We start from the raw sequence: 22,004 nt of genomic DNA, 5'->3' as shown, positions 1-22,004 counted from the left end.
GAGATGGCGGCGGGGCGCGGGCGGACCCCGAGGGGTGAAGGAGGGGCCCGGGCGGGGATGGCCCCGGGGTCGTCACATCTCCTGTCACATCGCCTGTCATATAGTCTGACACATCGTCTGTCACCCCAGGGCATCAGTCGGCTCCAATGTGGGTGCCCCGTGGGACCTCACGGGCTGTGTCTGCCTGGCGCTGTGGCGTGGGGCACCGCAGGCCTCGGGAAGCAGCGGGGTGGCCCTGGGGTCGCTTAGCTGGTGGTGGGCAGGCTGGGCACAGCGAGGGCCCTGCGAGGTGAAACAACCGGTCTGTGGCTGGAGAGTGCTGTGAGGGGGCAGGACAGGGTGTCCCAGAGACCCCCAGTGTGGGCATGGAGCTGGGACCGGGACCCACCATCCCACAAATTGCAGCCATGCAGCACTTGTTTATAAGATTTGGAGGACTCAGTCTCCTTTGTGGGATCTGTTTTGTAGTTCCACCTCCCACGATGACAGTTCTCATAGCCCTCGTGCTTCCACTTCCCGCATAAAAGTCTTTTCCTAAATTGTTCTCTGCATGGGGACAGACTGGCAGTTCCAGGCTTAGCATGTTTTTATTTGGGTTCTTCTCTGACAACGTTTGGAGAGTCTCCCTTAACATGCTTCCCTGCCTCAACAGGAGATGCCTGTTATGGCTGTTTTGCGTAGCTGGCAGTGACAAGATATGCAGCATCACAAGGAGTTGTCTTTTGCCTGTACTAGGTAAGTGACATTTAGCATACTGTCTTGCCACACAGCATTAAATAAAGGCTTGTTTTCCCTAAAATTACAGAGGTAACACTTAACCCGGATCCATCTGCCAAGCTCAGAAGTTGTCATTTAAATTATACATGATACTCTAGGACGTTACAGTGCTGGGTATTGGTTGATGAACTTTTTTACAGATATAAGCAAAGCACTTCAAAAATGTAATATGGATATTTCTACCTTTGAGACATAGCAAATTCATCAAACCATTTAGAAATTCATTTTTCATGCCTATTTAAAAACAGAATTCGTCATTTTCCAAAATGCAGTAAAGCTCCCTGGTTATGTCCATCCAATAACTGGAAGCTGTTGTGACATTACTGTCAAGAGCAATTGATTCTGGGCTAGCTGTAAAGGTGAAAGATTGTTATGCTTCTTCATGCCCTGGTCATATATACAGTCAAAATGACTCATAATGTAATTCTGTGATTTTTTGATTTTTTTTGGTAGATATTTATTTATCCTTGTAAATTCAATTGAACATTTTCAGAAGAAAATAGGGTGCTGGAACTGGCCTTGCCACCCAACGTTAGTTCTAGAAAATTGTTTTTCATTGCTTCTCTTATTAAAGTCTGAAGGAAAGCAGATATTAACTAAGTGGCAAGTCCCAAACAAATAAGAGGAGGCTTTTTTATTTTTTTTTTTTTTCATTAGCATAAGGTGTTGCCCTTGATACTGATATGGTCCCTTTGTCTTAAAGCTATTTCCTAATTACTCTTGATTCCCCAGTTTTGGGGGCAAGGTTCTGGGCTAGAAAGACGGATCATTGGATCTGATATGACCATTCTTATGTCATTGGGAATTCGTATTTTTAATGCTAACATTATTTTCACAGCTTTTTATACTTATGAATAAACATAGTAAACTGGAGGTTGTGTGGCTCAGCAACTGAAACAATTGTTTGCTCATACCTAAGACCGACTCCAGTTAAGAGTTGTGTAATCTTATGTTTTTCTGAGTTTTGGAGTTTGCACTCAAGAGATGGGAGTTGCCCTAATTATTTGTGTTTCTTCTTACTGTGGTAGTTCACTGGTCTCAATCCTTAGTGCTAAGTATAGGGTGAAGTTAAAATGGGAAAGCATTAACCTCAATGATTCATAAATCTAAATGAACAATATGGGAAGTCATGGGAGGAGCTTACAGGCTGCCAACAAATATATAACTTCAATGACTTTTCTTAAATAGAGTTGTGTCCTAAGCAGAACAACTAGTGAATTTAGTTTCCTAAGGAGCTAAGAACCATAAACTCCTTCTTTTCTACAATAACTCCACTTTTCCTCTGTCTTCATGTCTCCACTGCTACCTTCTTGATCCACAGCTATGCATACACCCAAGACTAACTGCCTTCAGCAAACAGAATACAAAATGGCCAAGTTGTTTGCCAGATAGAATACTTGTAGTTCATTCAGTGGAGAAACTTGTTCATGTTCTTCTCCCATATCAACCACTACCTCTTTTGAAGTTTGTAGAAACATGACAGATTAAAGCTTCTGCCCATGGTAACTGAAGTTGTTCTTAGGGTTTAAAAAGCACTATGAAAATGGATGGTCAGGTAGCTGGTAAAGTTGTAGACAAAACAACTTCATAAGTCTCTTTTTCTTAGGTAAGAAATTAAGATAGAAAATGGTGTAGTTAATTTACAAGATGAAAAGCTTTGGTGTTTTTGGTTAAAGCTAGAATTTTAGATGCTGCTCTTAAAACTGGGGCAGTAGTGGTGTCTTCAGGCAATTTCAGAGCATGGTACAGCTCTCAAAGTTTTTTGAAAATTGGTGACACGATGGAAGGAAGGAACTTGATCAGGTCCAGCACTGAAGGAGCAGGTAACCAAAATCAGCTATTTTACTTGCTTCTTGGGAGCAGCAAAATGGTCATTCAATATATACATATATACATGACCAGGAGTCACAAATTAACTAGCTGATTGCCATTTACTCTAAATGTAAGCAGGGGGATCACTGGAGACATGAGTGGGAAAGTTGAGGTGGGAAATAGGCTATTCTTGTTGGATGGGTAAACAGATTTGGGGAAATAATTCATAGGCAAACCACTGTTCTTTTCTTTTCTGTTATGAATCTTGTTATTTTTAAAATCTTGTTTCAGCCAAGGCAGTTATTGATTTTTGAATGACTAGATGAAATGTTCCTGGCTGCATTCGAACTGAAAATATAAGAATTTCTCCCTCATCCACATCACCCAGCTGGCAATGTATGGACTAAAGACGGGCCATTTGTAAGGGTAGTTTCTGTGAATGAAGGGGTTCTGATTACTGCATGAGGGAATATTCACATAAAATAGAGCAGTCTATTTTTTCAAGAATTTTTCGATGATGAAGGAGTCCTTAAGGCCCATAGTCAAGCTTAAAGAAACTATATTACAGATACAGTAGCATATTCTGGAAATAAAAAATAAATAATAATAAAAAAAAAAACTATCATATCCTAGTAATAGGCCAGCAGAGTATAGGCAGGTAAATTTTAAGACACTAATTCAGCTTACACACCAACTGAAATCTGTTACAGCATTTAGAGGATTGCAATATATTAAAAAATCTTGGAGTATTTGTCCAAGTTCAAAGATCTGTAATATTGTTTTAAAATCTTTTATAATGTTCCTACTTTTGTGATAAACTATATGACAGTGAAAGGCAATTCTTTAGTTTACAGACTGTTTGATAATAGAATATTGTAAAAATATTGCTACCTTGCTACAATGAGCATCTCAAAGGGCATTTGTTCTTGTAGTTAAAAGCCTGAGCAGGGGCACAGAAGGCCACCATTTATTATCCCATGTGACTCTAGGCAAGCCACTTAATCTCTCTGGGAAACATTTAACCACTGATAAAATATTTCATTTTTCTGTCTTGTCTATTGAGATTTACACACTTTGGGAACAGTGTAGCTGTGTTATGGTGACATGTAGCACATAGGGTATTGAGACTTGGAAGTGCTCTGTCTCTGAAACAGTAATAAAGTAGATAACTCCATTGCAGAGACTCACTTGTGCTATAAAAAAAATTAGCAATAGATCTTATGTTTCAAATGATGATGATGCTATAAATATGTGGTCAGAAAAATTTGACCTGAACCAACACTACAGATCCAAACATTTGATCAATATAAGATGTTTGTGTCTCACATCTTTAGTTCTGACTACTTCCAAAGAGATCACATCTGATTGTCTGTAGCGTAAGCATGGGTATTAGTGACAGCTGTAGATCTTAATGAGAAGTCTTCAGATGAATGAAGTCTCTAGAGAGGAGAACGTGAGAAGTGATGTCTCACTCTGGTATTTTCAAGTTTGGCCTGATATACCAGATGTTTGGGAAAAAAAAAAAAAAAAAGAAAAAAAAAAGTAGAATAAACTATACATCTTTTCTGCTAACGAGGCACTGCATGGGTTAGGCACTGGTCTTCCCTTAGTAGGCAAGAGTCAAGCAGCTGCTTTGCTAAGGATAATGGAAAGGCTGTACTGAAGCTCTCAGTGAAAGCATTGTACTGCACCCGTTGGTGTTTATGTGCATCAGCCGTGCCCTCTACTGGCTGGAACCTCAGAGCCTCTGTAGTTAAGAGAGTAAATTATTAAGAGACATCTTAATAATTTTTCTCATACTCCAGTGAAGAAAGGAGTGAAGAAGCACTTAAGCATGGATTGTCACACTGACAGAGTAGGGCAGATTAAGGTTTTTAACTCAAGAACTCTTTAGTTTGGTTACCTAAGTTTGGTATATGCAGAATGAAAACTTAAACTACGCATTGGATTTACAGACAGCCTGTTTGTATATAATTAGTCCAGTGCCATTAATTACTAGTTGGGCCCAGCAGTGAGGTACTTCCTACTTTGTTGTGGCATGAACAATACTGTTATTACGGAACCACAGGGTTCCCTTAACCTCCCTTTTAAATGAGGGGTTATTAGGTCTCTGCCTCAGGAAACCATCACTTGACACTGGCAAGCTATCATCTTGTCTCAACCTGGTAGTAGCCTGGGGGAGCAGTATGCTCCAGAAGGAGATTGCCAACATATGGTGTATTTCTTCTGCACAATCTTGAAGTTCTGTTGAATAGATATGCTTCCTGAGATGAAAACAAAGGCAGATAAAGGACACTGAACCTTGTTTGAGGTCCACGTATGCAGCTGAACACCCTTCTCCACAGTCGTGTGCATAGAAACAAAATGTTTGCTCAACATACAAAGTAGTGATTCACATTAATTTTCATACTGTCTGTTTGTGTCTGATTACTAATCAATAAACACCTAATTAGTTATAAACTAAGGGATATACAAGGATACACTGAAAAATGTCATTTAATTACGACTGCCAAGGAGAAATAGAATCAATATACAGTGATGGTGATAACACATTAGTGAACATAATGAAATCCCAAGTTAATTCCCTTAAGGATGCTAATACTGATAGTTGCCCTTTACCTCCCTGCCCTTTACTTTCTCATATGTAATGAAGGGACAACAAATGCAGGAGGATTTTGCAGTCCTGAGTGCTACTGACAGCAAGGAGAAAAGTATCTGCTGAAGGTTTAGAACACCTACAGAAGAGAACTGTTCTCTAAAGACCCAGCTCCTTGACTGGCAGACACAAGAACTGAGGATTGACCTAAAATACTTTATGTTTCCATAATCTTTCATAAAGAAAAATATCATGACGGTCGGTTAAAATTTCAGTGGAGTCTTTCCAGCAAAATTGGCAGAAGGGTTTGGGATAGCTACATTGCAGGAAATACTTAAAACTGTTAAGGGGTGAAGTTAGATCAGTTAACTTTTTGAATCTGTTTCTAGCCACTTATACACTGTTTTTTTTTAGTTAGACAAGAAAAAAACCTGCAAGAAAAGAACTGTAAAAAAAATATTTATTTAAGAAAGATGAAGTCTTAGTTCAGTAAAGCAGTAAATATTTTTGAAACCATACAATATTACTTTGTATTGATATTATTCTTTGGAATGAAACTCATGACTGTGTTGAAATCTCAGGTCGTAATCTTGCAGACTGCTTTGCCTTGGCAGAGTGGGTATGTGCTAGTGTGAATAGGCTTGCCCAAACAGGCTGTGAAAAACCTTCCAAATATTTTTTATTGTGTATGCTTGAAAGACAGAATTTAGTTGTCTCCTTAGAAAGGTCACTTGTGCTTTGTAATTGAATATATTTCAAAATTATGTAACTGACTGCTGTGCTGTTGTTTGTAATGTTATGTGATGGATATATACATCTACAAATCTAATCTGTGTCTGGGAGTTGCCTAGTCCATCTTATACAGGCCTGAACTCTTCCACACAACTCTTTGCTTATATATACACAGCAGGGTGTCCCAGTATGGTGCAAGCATTAACGCAAATTTTCCTGGACTCTTTGGGATGCTAGTCACAACCTACGCTGTCTGCAAAGTGGTCTTATTGGCCTGTATCTCAAAATCTCTTTGTGCATCAGTTATTTTTTGAACAGAGAAGCAAGAAAGAAACTGTAAGGCATGGACTAGACTATGATTTCACTTCTGCTCAAATTATGTAAAAGCCAACAACCATCTCTCTTGAAAGTGCTAATATTTTTGGGTGTCCCAGAATAAGCAACACAATAAACCAGATCCAGATTCTTCACACAGAGAAGCAGAATTTTAATGAAAATTTTAGCAAAATTTTCACTAAGAAGAGCACTGATGGTATTTGAACATCTTTCATTTATACCTCTTCATTAAACCCAGTTTAGCATTCCCCAGCCCCGGACTATTGCCAGCCTCCATTCTACATGGAAGTGTGAAGTACAAAATAATGGATAGCAATCAAAGTGAAATGATTGTTCATCTAGTATTTCATCTTATGAAAAATATAAGAACATCAGAAACTGAAACTATAAGGCTACAGAGACAACTTAATGATTACAGGATGTGCAATTAATGGTAAGTGATTTTTGTTTTTGTCTGCTTTAGGAGAATACAAGTTTGGCTTTGAACGTAAGATAAGTCACCAGCAATGGAAGGAGCAGTTTTCCTTTTCCTTCTTTTCTCCTTCCTTACTCCATGAAAACTCTTGCTGACTCCATGGTGACTCTGACATAGAAAGAGGCAAGACAAATATAATGCAGAGCAAAATATTGTGTTTGGAAAATACTGTAATTATACACAGCAGCTAAGTGACCTGAATCTCACTATGACATGAAGTTTGCAGGATTGAAAGCATGAATTCCAGATACATGTAGGTGACATAAGTATCCAAAATGAATATTCAAAAGGTGGTTGGTACATGAGAGCACGAGATAACTATGGATGGAACTTAGGAAGATGCATTTCTGTGGACAGTTTATTGTGATGGCCTGCTTTACTCTCATTTTTCTATCCGAACTGCTCTCAGGAAAAAGATCAGATGGATGGATCTAATCTAGCATATCAGTTACTGTGTTCTTTTATCTTTATAGTGGGAATTGGGAAAAGATTGTCTCCATTAAATACCAGGTAGATAAAAACTGTGGTACACAAAGACTGTCCATGTTCACTACTGCTTCACTCTTTCACTTCTGCAGTTCACTTCTTTTGCATCTATTGGGAGGTCCTAGATGCTCTATCCTAACTCTTCTACTCATTCCTACTTCTTTCCTCATGATTTCATCCCCGCCCCAACACTCTGCTTGCTATTACTTGGCTGATAGTCAATGATATTTATGGCAAGACTCGTAGGATTTTGTTATCCTGCAAGCTCTCTTATCACAAAGTAATACAAATCCAGTGTCTTCCTGAGAGCCAGCTGTTTACAGAGAAGCTTAACCTCAGGAAACTTGTGATTTAACAAAGTGATGCAGCCTTTGAACTAAAACTCTATATGCCAACATAAAATTTTAGCTGTGTTAAAGGGTTCTGCTGAAAAAATAAAACTTCATATAAGTCATACAAAATATGCTAAGACATTACAAGTGAAGTTTCCAGCTTTTAGAAATCCTTTGATAGTTATCACAGGTTCAACATGAAACAGAGGGACCTCAGATGCAGCAGTAATGCAGAAGGTATACGATGGCTTTTGGTTACCCAAGGTCAAACAAACATTGTCAAAGTTGCAGTGAAGAATCTGCATTTCTACAGAGGTGATCAAAGCCAGCTGGCTTCTTTGGTACCAGAAAGTTTGCTACAAATATAGTCTTACTCATTAGTCTACTTGTAACATTGAATAGTAGGAATAGCTTTGACTTTTGGACTCAACAGCATAAATGCAATGAGAAAATCGTCACTTTCTTTTTATAACTTGCTGTCCAAAAGCCATAAAATGTTATTTCTCCATGTTAAATCTAAAGCCTTCATCTATTTTTCTGCACATCTGTTATGACTGACAATCTGAAAATTTGAAGGCGTTGGCTGTCATATGGGTTTTCTGCTGGATTTAGGCATTAACTTTTTGTAAGTAAAGGGCTACTATATTGAAATTCCAGGTAGTTCCATTAGTGAGGCACGTTGTATCTGTGTGAGGTGATGATTTATTTATGCAGATCATGCCTAGCTCTAGGGAGATTTTTTTAATCTATCCCTGCCAGCAACCACTCTTTACCCATTAGAAGTCAAGCCTTCTATTAAGCATCTGACATAACAATTTGGAAATATTATTTTATCAAATGAACTGCAGTTAATTGCTTCTAAATGCTTAAACTGTACATAAATCATAACTGGCCTCAATGTGAAACTGGAATGTTTTCCTTCTGAGGTATATATGCTACTTCAATGTTGCTTTTGTCAATAAAATAATACTACGCAAAGAGCCTTACTGTAGTTATGATGACACTGTGTTTATGAGTGGGTATTGACATGTCTTTGACTTGAGTAACTGATTTTCTCTGAATCCGGTGCAGAATACACAAGGTTCTTTCATGTCTCTCCTTTGCAAGGAACATACAAGCCACATTGTCTCTGCAAGACAGCTGAACATCTTCAGTGAAGGCATGGGTCTTGTGTGCTTGCCATTTCTCTTCGGAGCTGAAAGAAAGTGGTTTGACCCTGTGGCCTGGCCTGCAGTGTCCCCAGTGGCATGCTTTCCATGTCTGTCTTCCACCAGACTCTTCTCCAGATATAGGTATTACCTCTTCCACCATCTTACCCATCAACTGCTGTCTGCCTTCCTTCCCTGGCTAATGGCACGTGGCAGTAGTGCACCCACTGAGAGGGCGCTTGGTGGCACGCAGCTTTCTGTGCACCAGGGCAGGTGGTTTGGGGTTTTGTGAGCAGGACAGATCAAAAAGTCGGTCCTGAGATTACAGATCACAGACACTGAAGGTTAAGAAGGAGAGTCCCAGGTCCCCAGCATCACTGCATCTTCCACTGTTGAGTTTTCCTACGGAACAAACTGGCTTCCATCAAATAGCTTGGTTAGGAAATAGGCAGGCATAGAGAAGGCACACAGCCTCTTGTCGCAATGGCACAGAGACAGTCACATGCACTGGATAGGGCTGGCTGAATGGAGAAACCAGGACTGGAGACCAGTGTCAGCAAGAAGGTGAGTTATGTGCTGGGCAGACAAAAGAACTGAAAGCCAAGAAGGGGAAATCTGAAACAAGATGTGGACTTGGGAGAAGAAAAGGAGAAGAAAGAAGGAAGAATTAATGGCTACAGCTCAAATTTTAAATAATGAAGCTGTAATATTTGAAGACAACATTTACGTTAAAGCTAAAAACTTTTGAACAAGAGTTAGGAATATACATAATTAAAAGAAAAAACACACTGTCCTTGTAGATATTGTGAAAAGTGAAAAAGGGTCACATTAATCAAATAAATTTTATGCTGCCAAGTCCCACAGATTTACAGTTAAGCCACATGTTTTTAATAGCTAGTATTCATATGGAATGAAATTAATTCCTGCATAGAGCATCAAACCTGTTGACTGCTCAGAATGAAGTATGGATTGTGATGGATTTAACTGGTTTAACTTGTTGTATATAAAATGGCATCATCAACAAATTTATTTTTCAAACGTAACCATTAAAAATATTAACTGTAAAAACAACTTTCTCATTCTGGATTATCCTTTCGTAGGTATAATCACTATATACAGACTAGTATATTTTTGGCACAAATAGTAGTTTATAGAACTAAACTGGAGCAATAACATTCAAATTGAAATGTCACCTAAGGAATAGAAAAGGCTACCTGTTACAGATAAGACTACAAAGCTGCACCTATTTTACACCTTTCAAAAGTGATTTCTCTGTGCAAGTAAAACCTTTAGAATTTCAAACACAGCTAGGGGAAAAGAATATTCTCACTTTCATGAGTCATTTATATTAAGGTTCTAAAAATCAGAATTAAACAGAGCAGATTAAACATCCTTATTTTATAGGGCGAAGAACTACTGAAAGTACGAGTGTCATTTGCTTCTACATCATATATAGTGGCAGCCATGACAGTGTTATATTCTGCAGCAGTTATATGGAGTATATTATTTCCAATGTCAGGTTGGAAGTCTTCTATTTCAGGATGTGTCACCTTACTCTGAGAGGTAAGTGAAAATACAGTCCTGTTAGACAAGATCTTTTCATCAGAAGCTTCTATATTAGAAAGTGAATTTGAGGACATCTGAATACAAATATCTTCTGAAATGCAAGCATGGAGGTATTGGATGTCATTGATATTAACTCTAGGTTCACAAGTGTGCCCTGCATAACAGTGGCAGTCAAATTTTTCTATGAATGTTTGTAGATCCTGAAATGCTGGTTGCCCCTGTAAAGTGTATTTTCCATCCTTTGTCATTTGAATGACAATATTCTTGGGGTTCAAGTGAAGATAGTCACTGGAATTCCATTTTTTCCGTGCACAGGCACCAGAATCTTGGCATAATACTTGGCTACAGATTCTGGCTGCCATTGTGACATTGATGAGGTAAGGAGTCAAAGTCCTCCTAAGGTAGTTGTCCAGAGTCTTACAGGTGTTCTGTAAAAAGAGCATCATATCTGAAAAGTTTAGTGCAGAAACTAATAAAATGTTGTTATTATAATAACAGTACTGTAGTGGATATCTATAAATGTTTATCCTGAGGTTTTGATAATAGTTGTAACTGATTGTTGGAAGCAGGTTTATAGGAGAAGTTGCTATATAATTCAAGGACCACAGCAAGATAATCTCAGGTGGTTGTTGAGTATGTTACTAAAAGCACTTGCATTAGAAAGTAGATAACTTTAAGCTTTCACTTTATCTGTATGACACTTCCTGTAGTACTTTGAATCAGATGCATTTTTAAAAGTTCCGTTTTATGTGTCCCAAATATTTTGAAGGGAAAAAAAATGCACAAAATATTTCTTCAACCTGAACAAATAATTTTTCTATTACGTCATCCTGTGATACTCTTCAGTTTTCCCTGACACAAGCAGCTGGCTGCAGGAATAGGGACCTTTCACAGCATTTTTGAATGGAACGCATTTTGGGAGGATGGTCAAAAACCATGTTAGGGCAACATCTACTTGATGAAACTGGCATATATTCTGTGTATGCTTGGCACAGTATAACTAGAGGTTTGTTGAACTCTTTGTTTCTGAATCTATGTTTTCTTAGGGCCATTTACCCAATGTCATACATGAATACATAGAAAAATCTAGTTAGACCCAAGGAGATCATCTCAATGAATCTGAGGTATACATAATTGTTTTTCTTTTAGGTATATCTAAAATCCCTGCCTAGAAAATTTTGGTTTATCCAGTTCATGCAGAAGTGAGGCTCGCAGTAATATTTCATTGCTGAGACACCACAGACTGTGATACCCTTGAAAAAACGTGCCATTAGTGCACAAATGCATAGTCTGGCTGAGTTGTAGAAAATCCTGTTTGCTCACTTAAGTTTCAAAATTTGAAAAATCAGAGTTGATATGCTTTCTCATACAAAGAATGGTCAGTGGGACACTTCTGAGAATTTGACCCTTACAGAGCTGTGGAGGTTTATTTGGCCATGCTGTCTGTGACAGTAGTGCTTCAGCAGTGCTGAAGATTTTTGGTTCTTTGCTCCTAAAAGGCTTCAGAAGTGTCTTCCCATACAGTAGTTTATTTTATTCAGTTTGCCTGGGTATGAATGAGCTAGTTCAAATATTTGAATGTCCTTACAACAATGTTTCTCAAAATGTGTTTTTGACCTTCCTAAGACAATCTGATTTTTCTTCCTCTTCTGACTCAGACCTTTCTTACTCTGGAATTAGTCAAAGTAGTACTTATAGCACTCAGAACAGGCTAGAGCTGATATTTCACATACTGACTCCTAGTGTTTCCTAGTGTTAAATATTATTGCCAAGTGCACCATTTTATAAATAAAAAGTGGAAGTTGTTTTTTTTTTTAAGAATTGTTCTGTGCAAGTTCAAGTTTTTTTTTTTCTGTACCTCGTGAGTGGAATGTATGAAGATATGGGAATTCTTTCCTTAAGTTAAGTGAACAGGTGGTGACTCACTTACAGTTATCATAGTAGCTTGTCCAGTTACTCATCACCAACAATGAAATTTCAAAAAATTGAACTCTTATTCTGTGTAGTCAATGGCAATCTTCAAATCCTGATTATATTTTTTTTGCCTTTTTGTTTGTTTGTTTGTTTGTTTTTATAATTAGTGAAGACAGTAAGTCTGCTGACAATATGGATTCATTTTTAAAGTAGAAAATATGATGTAAATAATTATAATGTTTTATATCTTTTTCACTTTATTTTTTCTTTAAAAATGTCATATTAATCATTAATCTGGCATACCTTACTTTGTGTTAAATTCATATCGCCCCAGATCACGACTCCAGAAGCACCCAGTGCAGCAGACTCTCCAATGGTATTTACCAGGTCATCCTGAGAGTGAATGTGGAAAGAATCCTACTGATGTAAGTAAGCTATAACATATGGGCAAAAGGTATAATACATATAGTAAATTACATAGCCAAAATTACCACTCTGAAAACAGCAAGCAATTATGCACAATGCAAACATTCTGCTCACAATTACACTACGTTATTATGGGATGGAGTTGAGCAGGTGATACTAGAAAATACTGCCAACTATCTCCAGTGTATATATGTCATCTGGTTAGGAAAACATGACTGTAAAACTGAGCCAGTGGTTTGGCCCATACACTCCACCAACCATTTTAAGATTTATTTTGCTGCATTGCTTCCTGACTGCTCAACTGGTAGTAACCAATTTCACTAATGCTGCCTGAAACAGAGGCTGGAAAGCACAGGTGGGTGGGTGGGAGGAGGGAGGCGTCTGGTTCTTCTTCTTATTATTTTTGGTTGGTTGGTTTGGTTTGTACTTAATTTCAGTTACCAGAAAGTGCTGAAGCTGAAAAGTAGCAAGAAAATAGCTTTCACCAACAGCAATCTATTTTCTCAGGAGGATGCCTCTGGCCTTTTACAGAGATTGATCTGGGAAATTTGTTTCTGTTCAGCTCTCTTTCTAGAGTCAGCTATTAGCCCAGCACTAACAAAACATGAAAACCCATGTGGGATGGGAGAGAACTATGGATAGAAAAAGAACAAGGAAAAAACTTTCTGTGGAGAACAACATGAAAAGGAAGGAAGGGAGGGTTTCAGTGAGTAACAAGAAACCCATCAGGGACTGTAACAGCACACCCTCTTCCTCAAAGATATGCACAGAGCAGGGGGAAATGCTCAGTGATGCTCCAACTAGGATGCTGGAGGACACAAGGCAGTCACCAGGACCACTTCCCCTGACTTCCCCTTCTTTGTGACCTGGATGACCAGGAAAAGGTTTTCCAAAGTGGTGGTATCAATGATAGCTTATATATAAAAAAATATTAAAAGGTGTAGCCAGGAGTGTAATAAGTTGGTTAGACCTTAAACAGAGGCTAACCTTGACAAACCCGTGAGATACTGATATGCCATTTAGGAGGCTACCCCAGTACACCTAAGGACAGAATTTCCTCACCAGCTTTAAAACCCATTTACCAAAGAATCAGCAAACTTAATGTCCTTGCTTTGATTTTTAAAAATTGAATTTTGCATCAGTACTTCAAGTCCTAGACAGGCAAGGAAGTTCTTTGACTTTAGAGAACTAATTAAATTATCATCAGAAAAATCAGATGAATTGGGGTGGAAGAAGGGTAATTTACTGTTTAAGAACTCCTGCAATAAAAGTTGTCTTAATATGCACCTCATAATTTCAAAAGAAGAAAAAGGTTAACTTTCTGGACACGGAAGTGATTGCTGAGTGACCTCTCATTCTCCAAATGTACACCGAGGAGTGGGAGAGGCATGAAAGTATGAGAAGATCTTACACCAATCATCTTTAATGTCCTTCTACAGTCCTCTTACAAAAGCAGGAGAGATATATCTCCTACTTATCAAAGTGAAGAGCAAAGAGTAAGAAGCACTTCTATAATAAAAAATAAAAATAATTTTTTTAAATCACTTTTATTGTTTTTCCTTATAACTTTTAAAAGCAGACATTTGGCCAGCCCAGTTTTACTAATTCTCTTGGAAAGGTTATTCTTTCCTCTGAGTAAACATACTAAATTATGCTTTTTAGCTTTCTAACATTTTGCAACATGTGAGGACTGTTCAGAGTGCAAATTATTATTTAGTAAATAATTAGTAATTTCATTAGGAAGGCTTGAAAATAAACCTCTTACTGTTCGGTTTGCACATACTTAGTTGATAGATTAATTTATTTTTATGCAAAATCTACATACTTTTTTTCCTGAAACAAATTAGTATCTTTGCTAAACAAGTGTCACCTAGTAATTTCTTTCCACTTCATTTTGAAATATTTAAAGTGTAGCTCCACTCACCTGAGAGAGATATTCCTCATAGACATCGGTGAATACTGGTCGTGTATACACAAAAACTGGAAGGGGGTAAGTAGAATTGGAGACATACGAAACTCTAATGGCTTCTTGAACTCTGTTGCGAACAAAGAGTTGGGCATTTCTGGAAGATCTTAAGGCTGTCTCTAGATAGACAGATGGATAAAGTGCTGTGCTTTTCTCCCACAACCAATTAAGCTCATTATTTCTTGCTATTTCAATATCCAAACAGGTTCCCGTATAATTATGTGGGTTTTGTTTGTAATCATAGTTATAACAGTCTGGGTAAAGGTAGTATCCCCATAGACGTTTTGGTTTCATTGCTATGCCCAGCTTCAAAGACTCCAACATAATAGATTTTGCTGCAGCTTCAAATTTCATTTTAGCTATAGTCCTGGCTTCAGCTTCTGATAGACTTATGTCTCTCTGCTGAACGAGATCAATGGATTCCTGTCTATAAATGTCTTTTGATCCCCAATTCCTTATCCACAGAGGTCTCCAGTTTTCCCAGTCAATGACAGCCAATCCAGATTGTTCATCTGAAGGAATATAGAACTGGATGTCCTCTTTGGCTTTTTTTAAATGATTCTCCAGCTGCAAGAGTTGGGGGAGTCCTCCATTGAATGCCTCTCCTGTGATTTCGTTTATGTAAGGATAGTAACCAAGTCTGTCTGGGTAGAATAGAGTAATGTTTTGCCCAATGGATGTCTTCAATGTACTTCCAATGAGAGAAAAAAATGTCATATCCAGATGCACTCCAGTCCTTTCAGAACAAAGTTCAGTAGGAGCATTCCAGATAGAAAGGAATGGCGAATTAGAAATAAGTGGACGAGCTCTTATGTTCAGAGATGAGCAGCAAGAAACTAGAACAGTGGCGAACACCATACCGGATGCTATAGGATACATACAGGTAACACAAATTCCAAAACTTTGTATTTGTCTTAGAGTTTCCATTGTAACAATTGCAATGGTATTAAGTGCTTCTGATCCAACAAAAATTAAATGCTCTCTGGGTGTTGACAAGTTTGGTAGTCTGTTGGAAGCTTTACCATATAATATATTTCTTCAGATTAAAGCTATTAAGCAATGTTCTTGAGGTGTAAAATCGGCATGTCCTTTATGCAAGGCTCTCTACAATTTCAGACTGGAGCAAAAGTCTGAACAATTTTTAAAACCTAATGCAGAAAAAAAAAAAAAAAAAAAAAAAGATAAAGTAAGTGGGGATAAAACCTTCTTTTCTAACTGTGAAACAAATACCATTTATGGTTTTGAATATATTGTCATCTTTGAGTAAAATTCCCTCTTGAACTCTTGAAGGAAAAGCACAATGTACAATCTTAGAGGACATAAGTATGTAAGAACAGTGAAAATTGTCAGTGAAATAGTATACAGTGAGTTGTGAATCAGAATGAGCATGTTTGGTAGTCTTGATTGTGGCTGTGAATGATGCCTGTAAACATGAGCAGTCTCACAATGTCTTCTGTTAGTCAACAGTAATCTATCAGTAATAATTCTCACTTATCTTAAAATATAAAAGTTTGAGGTCTTAATTGATTAATTGTACAGAGCACTTAGGGGAAGATCCAAGATAACACAAAATTGGAACCCAAACTATGGCTTACATCCAAGAAAACAATCTATATAAACTCATTTAAGTGAAGTATCCATGATATGATAGACACTCTGTCTTCTGTCCAGAAGTTTTAAAACAGGTTCAAAAACTGCATATAATCTTGGCATATGGCCATCTATCTGTAGCTTGAGACCATTTGAGATTTACAGATTTAGTGACAAGAAGGCCAAGTCTACCTAGGAATGTAATTCATTAAGAAAGCTGAGGTTGTCCATACATACACAATGAGCAGTCACGCTTACTTTTATTCAAGAACATAATAGCAGTGGTGGTAGTCATGGTGTGGTCAACTTTTACATAGCAGACAGACAGCTAAAGCATTCCTCTGTGCAGAAGCTTACCTGAATCCACTTCCCTCCTGATTTTGAGACAGTTCATATCTGGATCTGTCACTTCCCCTGGCAGCCTCATGGTTAGGCCACAGAGTATCAAAGGCAGGTGAGAGCATGGAGGAAAATATGGGAGACACCATGAAATGGGCCATAGTGTGTCTGGGAATGCCCATCACCCAGATAATTAATGAAGATGTTAAAGAGTGTTGGGCCCACATTGAACCCGTAGTGTATATTACCAGAAACAGGCCTCTGGTGGACTTCCTGGCACTGATCACAGCCCTTAGAGCCTGCCAGTTCAGGCCGTTTTCAGGTTCACCATCCATATACCTAGCCTGTACTTCATCAGTGAGAATGCTATGGGAGAGAGTGTTGAAAGTCTCACTATAATCAAGATCAACAATATCCACTGCTCTCCCCTTGTCCACCAAGGCAGTCATCTCATTATGAAAGGCGATCAGGTTGATGAGGAATGATTTCCTCTTTGTAAATCTATGGTGACTACTTCCAATCACCTTCTTGTCCTTAGTGTTTGGAAGAATTTTCCAGGATTATTTGCTTCATTAACTTCTCAGGGATCAAGGTGAGGTTGGGTTGACCAGCTTGTAGTTCTCTGGATCTTTGGTTTTGCCCTTCTTGAAGATAGGGGTGACATTTTCTTTCTCAGGTCTCAGAACCCTCCCCCAGTCACCATGACCTTTTAAAGATTATTAAGAGTTAATAGTACTTGCAATGACATCAACCATCTCCTTCAGCACTCATGTGCATGTACCATTACATCCCATAGGCTTGTATATGGCCAGTTTGTTTAAATGTTCCCTAACCTGATTTTCCTCCACTGAGGGTGAGTCTTCCTTGCTTCAGTCTATATGGGTCTAAGGAGCCTGGGGTCCCAGAAGGCCAGTCTTTCCAGTAAGGACTGAGGTGAAGGCAGCACTGGGTATCTTGGCCTTCTCCATGTCCATTACTACCAGATCTCCTGCCTCATTCAGCTGTGAACACACATTTTTCCTTGTCTTCCTTCAGCTTCTGATAGACCTGTAGAAGCTCTTCATGTTGCCTTTCACATGTCTTGCCAGATTCAACTCCAGGTGGGTTTTGCCTTTGTTAACACCATCCTTACACACTCAGACAGTATCCCTGCTCCCATCTCATGTGTGCTTCCCTTTATGTTTGAGCTTTGTCAGAGCTCCTTCTTCATTCATACAGGCCTCCTCTTAGATAGCTCTTCTGCACGAGGAAGGACCATTCTTGAGCCCAGAGAAGATTAAACAACTGTCCTGGACCCCTCTTCTCACCAGGGCTATCTCAGAGGATGTTTCCAAGTCAATCTCTGAGAAGGCCTAAGTCTGCTCTCAAGGTTGTGGTCTTGTCTTGTTTTGCCTTGTTCCTACTTTTCAGGATCCTAAACTCTACCATCTCATAGGCACTGCAGCTAAGACTGACCCCAACCTTCACCTTCTGTATTTGTAACTCTGAGGTCCGACAGTGTCTCTCCTTGCTGGATCCTACAATAACCAAACGAAGTGATACGGACTTCATACTGACATGATACGGACAGACTTCCAGGACAAAATAAAAACATTCCATAGAGAAATTTTGGACAAAAATATTTTGCACTTATGCAAATGCAACTTAATAAAATGAAATTAAATTATCACACATAAAGAGCTGATATACACTGGCATTTGCCAAGATAGTGATCCTTCATGTAATTTTTGTCATATTGAAGTGGAATCACTTCAAAAAAGGAGTTGTAGGAGTAGTTCAGCCCTTATTGTGCCTCTGGCTCTGGCTATGAATGATTTCTTGCCTCCACTGAGGTCAGAAAACTACAGGAAATTTTTTTTTCTTTGTTCCTATAATCTTTTTCATAAGTGGATTTCATTAACGGGACATTGTTACAGAGATTAAGAGGAAAGCATTGCTTTGAATACTGTATTTACTGATTTAGCTAGAACTCAGTTATTTATTATTGGTTAATCTTGCAAAGTTTAGTTTAACATTGTTGGGAAATAGTTCTCCAAATCTTGCTGTAATATACTCTGCTGGGTATAAGCTAATAGATTACTTTATGTGATAGCTTCCACTTAAAAGGTTTGCCTTTAGCCCAACCTAACGATGACAGCTCTAATAAATGCTACTCTTTTCAGTCTCCTTGAATGCCAATCTAAGCAAGCTGAGTAATAAAGCTGCTCTTGTCTTTGTCAAAAAGTCAATATCTTTACAATATATTAACACTAATTGCTCTGGGGCTATCTAACTAGAAGTACATACTGATGGATCTAAATGCCCTTCATCTAAAGAAGCAGCTACTGCTTTAGATTTTCCTGAATTTGGCATTTGTAAAGGTTGTATTAGAAGAAATCACAGGAATTTTCTTGGTTTAATTATTTTATCATTTTTCACAGCATAAACTGACTGCAGAAACACACATGATTGAAAATACAAGTGTGCTCCCATATTTTGGAAGCTATGCTGTCATAGAACTGGGCCACATTATGTGACCCTGAAAAAAAAAATGACCCACTTGGCCAAAAAAAAAGTTAGAAAATAAAAGGGAGAAGAGTACTTTATGTACACTTGAACTTCACACAAATATTATGCACCATAACCTGATTATATGTCCTATCAAAAATTATTGGATATGCTCTTTGGCTTATATTCCTGATGTGTTAGAAGAATTTAGCTTTTTTATTTTTTTCTTAGCTTTTTTTTTTTTTTTAATGAAAAATAAATGGGAGACTCCAAGTTTAGCCTTGAAATAAATAGACATAACTTAGTCAAGTCAAGTGTATTTAACTTTGGAACCTGAAGTAGAATCCGAAGTTTGTTTGTTTTTTAAACCAAAAGGTACCATCAATACCAATACAGTTCATAGGCTCATGGTTCCCTCAAAGAGGATCAAAGCAGTTCACACTGTTAGCAGTTCATGCTGTCAGTATCTGTATTTTTAAGGGATCAGTAGAAAAAACTGTGTGTGAAACCACTAGTGCTGCTGGAACTACAACCTAGAGAGGATTTAAACCATTGTGCTCCTTTTAGAGGTGCATATCCTGGGCGAGAGGCTGTTTTTTCATTACAGGCAGGTATTAGAGTCATAAATAGTCATCAGCAGAGCCATAGAAGGAATGGAAGAATAATCCTGCAACTGCAATGCACTCCCCACTGGGGTCATTTGGGAATTTCTAAAATAGAAGGCAATTGAATGATATTCAATTAACACAAACACACTCAGACATTGTGATAATAACATTAACGCTTGTGAGGGGTAAGAAGCTCCTTGGGAAGAAGGTGCAGCTCTCTAAGCATGAACCATATGTGCTGCACAGCTGATGGCAAATTTAACCTTATCAAACATTAAACATGAAGGATGGCCTTCACATAGTGGGATTTAACCTCATTGTTAGAAATGGACTGAGATGCACTTGTCTGTAAAGTCAGAATTTGGTATGCATTTATTTTGACAGGTTTCTAAAACTCCATCCTCACTTCAGCATAATCTTCTCACTTGAACTACTACAGCTGTCTGTGGGGTCACACGATGAGTCGCTCAAGTTAAAAGCACCTCAGCCAAAAGGGAAGAGAGGAAGGTTTTTTTTCTGACTAACTACACAAACCAGCAAAACTGGCTAGTTTAGCCAGCACAGATGATTTAAGAAATGCTTGCCAAACTACACCCCAGTGCTGTAGCTGTCCTTATCATCAATGACTGCCAAAACAGTGCTTTCATGATTGCTTACTCCCATTCTTTAGTTCTGCTTTTGAGTACAAGGCAATGGCTGTGTGAGGACCTGAAGCCTGAGAAAACCTCCAAACAAATTTCTGTGCTGGTATTCCCAGCTTGAGAGGATTTTAAGTTGCCCGTGGAAGAAATCAAAATATGTGGATGTTGTAAAGGTCAGCAGCTGAGCATCCAGGTTGTAAATAGCCTTCCTATAAAAATGTATATATGAAAGATTTCGTCAAACTACTGTTTGATTATTTACATGTGATTTAGCTATATGTTTTTGTTAATATTTACAATTATTTTTCTGTACTCCTCTTAATTTCTCATTTTTTTCTCTTGCAAGTCCTAATTCTGAATTCTGTAAAGTTCTGTAATATCCTAGCAGCCTGTTTATTGATGTTCTGATTTGATTTTGTTGTGAGTTAGCCAAATAAACTGTCTGAACACATTTCCAAAAGTATTTGGAAAATTTCTGTTGCTGTATTGTGTATAATTAGGCTTGGCAGAACTCAATTTCTGTAATGACAGTTTCCATTGCAGAGGAATCAAGGACAAGATAAGAGTCCATCACTTGTCACTTTGTGAAGAACTCCGTAGCAGGCTTTGAAATTATTAAAAATATGCACTACTAGTCAATGTCATGTGAAAACATATATCTACCATTAATATCAATTAGTAAACAGCTAATTAAAGCACACATCACGTTGGGGGTAGATTTGAATCACATTTCTGTACTACATTACTACTGCCCTAATGTAGAATATTGGGAAAATCACAGCCGCATTTTTAAAGGCAACCAGTGTTTTCCTTTGGCCTGTTTTTAGTTAAATATTCTTTACCGTATCACACCAAACCGTATTGAATAATTCTAATCAGAAGCTTTCAGGAAAAAAAACAAAAAACAAAAAACAAAAAAACCTCAACACCTGCTTTCTGTTTTAGCCCGTGCTTTCAACCTGACTTTCCCTCTAACTGCCTGACAAGGTTGTAGGTGTAATTTTCATCAGTTCCCCTATCCCAGGGGGACACAACTCAGTAAATTAAATAAGCTTTGAATAGTTTCATCAAAATAATGCTTTGTAATTCCGTTCCTAAAATGCTCAATGTCTTTTGCTTTGCTGCCAGACCTTGTGTTCTGATACCATTTAAAACTCTTTTGGACAGCAGTTTTTGCAAGAGAGTTTTTGCATCTGCTGTAGTGCAGATGGCCATGTGCTTGGAGCTGCAGTACAAAAACAGGCTTCCTAGGCAGCTTACTAGATCTTGCAAGTGAGCTCTTCCAAACAAGGCAGTGTTATGCCTACAGGTGTGTGGATGGTCTCAAGGGGAGTCAATAACCTGGAGGATTACAATACTCCATTAAGAAATGAGTATGTTCATCACCTCTCATAGGAGTGTTATTTTGAAAGCCAGACATCTGAACTGAACAGATAAACATATGATATTCTTTCCTTGTAAGCTTTCCATGCAGCACAGAAATATCTACACTACATTTTTGGTCAAAGATGGCAATTCATAGCTGGGTTAAGAATATTTCCCCCCCAGCAAATCATGACCTTGTTCTGGTAATTAATATGAAAAAATGATCTACACTGTATAAAGGTAGCTGTGTCTTTGAAAGAGGTGGGACTGTTCTAGACATCTCTGGAAGAGACAGAATAGACCTTTGTTTAATCCTATTTTAGTAATGCAGTATTACAATTAACACGGCAGACAATTCAGAATGTGAAACAGTTTCAGTCACAAAATTATGCCTTTTTTTCTGAAAAA

General features: G+C 38.1%; 1 protein-coding gene and 2 long non-coding RNA genes across 7 annotated transcripts in view; 2 read left to right on the top strand and 1 right to left on the bottom strand.

Annotated features, from left to right (window-relative positions):
• The first annotated feature begins 41 nt into the window (after window positions 1–41).
• Window positions 42–6,625, top strand: LOC311444666. The gene is made up of 3 exons (XR_014697997.1): window positions 42–148; window positions 653–735; window positions 6,492–6,625. It is a non-coding gene; the product is annotated as an uncharacterized lncRNA (long non-coding RNA).
• LOC311444632 (hyaluronidase PH-20-like) overlaps window positions 5,629–22,004 on the bottom strand; it is a 48,392-nt gene continuing 32,016 nt past the window's right edge. For 4 of the 5 annotated variants that reach the window (XM_084535904.1, XM_084535905.1, XM_084535907.1 and 1 more), the window contains exons 2-4: window positions 14,525–15,714; window positions 12,478–12,567; window positions 5,629–10,688 (exon numbers count right to left, since the gene is read on the bottom strand). In XM_084535904.1, coding sequence (XP_084392030.1) covers window positions 10,038–10,688; window positions 12,478–12,567; window positions 14,525–15,493 — 1,710 coding nt within the window. In that variant the 5' untranslated portion in view covers window positions 15,494–15,714 and the 3' untranslated portion in view covers window positions 5,629–10,037. The remainder of the gene's footprint in view (window positions 10,689–12,477; window positions 12,568–14,524; window positions 15,715–22,004) is intronic. The other variant, XM_084535908.1, reaches the window with a different exon arrangement.
• Window positions 10,161–20,682, top strand: LOC311444667. The gene is made up of 4 exons (XR_014697998.1): window positions 10,161–10,257; window positions 12,509–12,599; window positions 17,531–17,595; window positions 19,975–20,682. It is a non-coding gene; the product is annotated as an uncharacterized lncRNA (long non-coding RNA).

This window comes from Aythya ferina, assembly GCF_964211825.1.
Source record: "Aythya ferina genome assembly, chromosome: 1".
Classification (NCBI taxonomy): Eukaryota; Metazoa; Chordata; class Aves; order Anseriformes; family Anatidae; genus Aythya; species Aythya ferina.
Note: the sequence above shows the minus strand (reverse complement) of the source record. Positions and strands in the feature narration are given on the sequence as shown.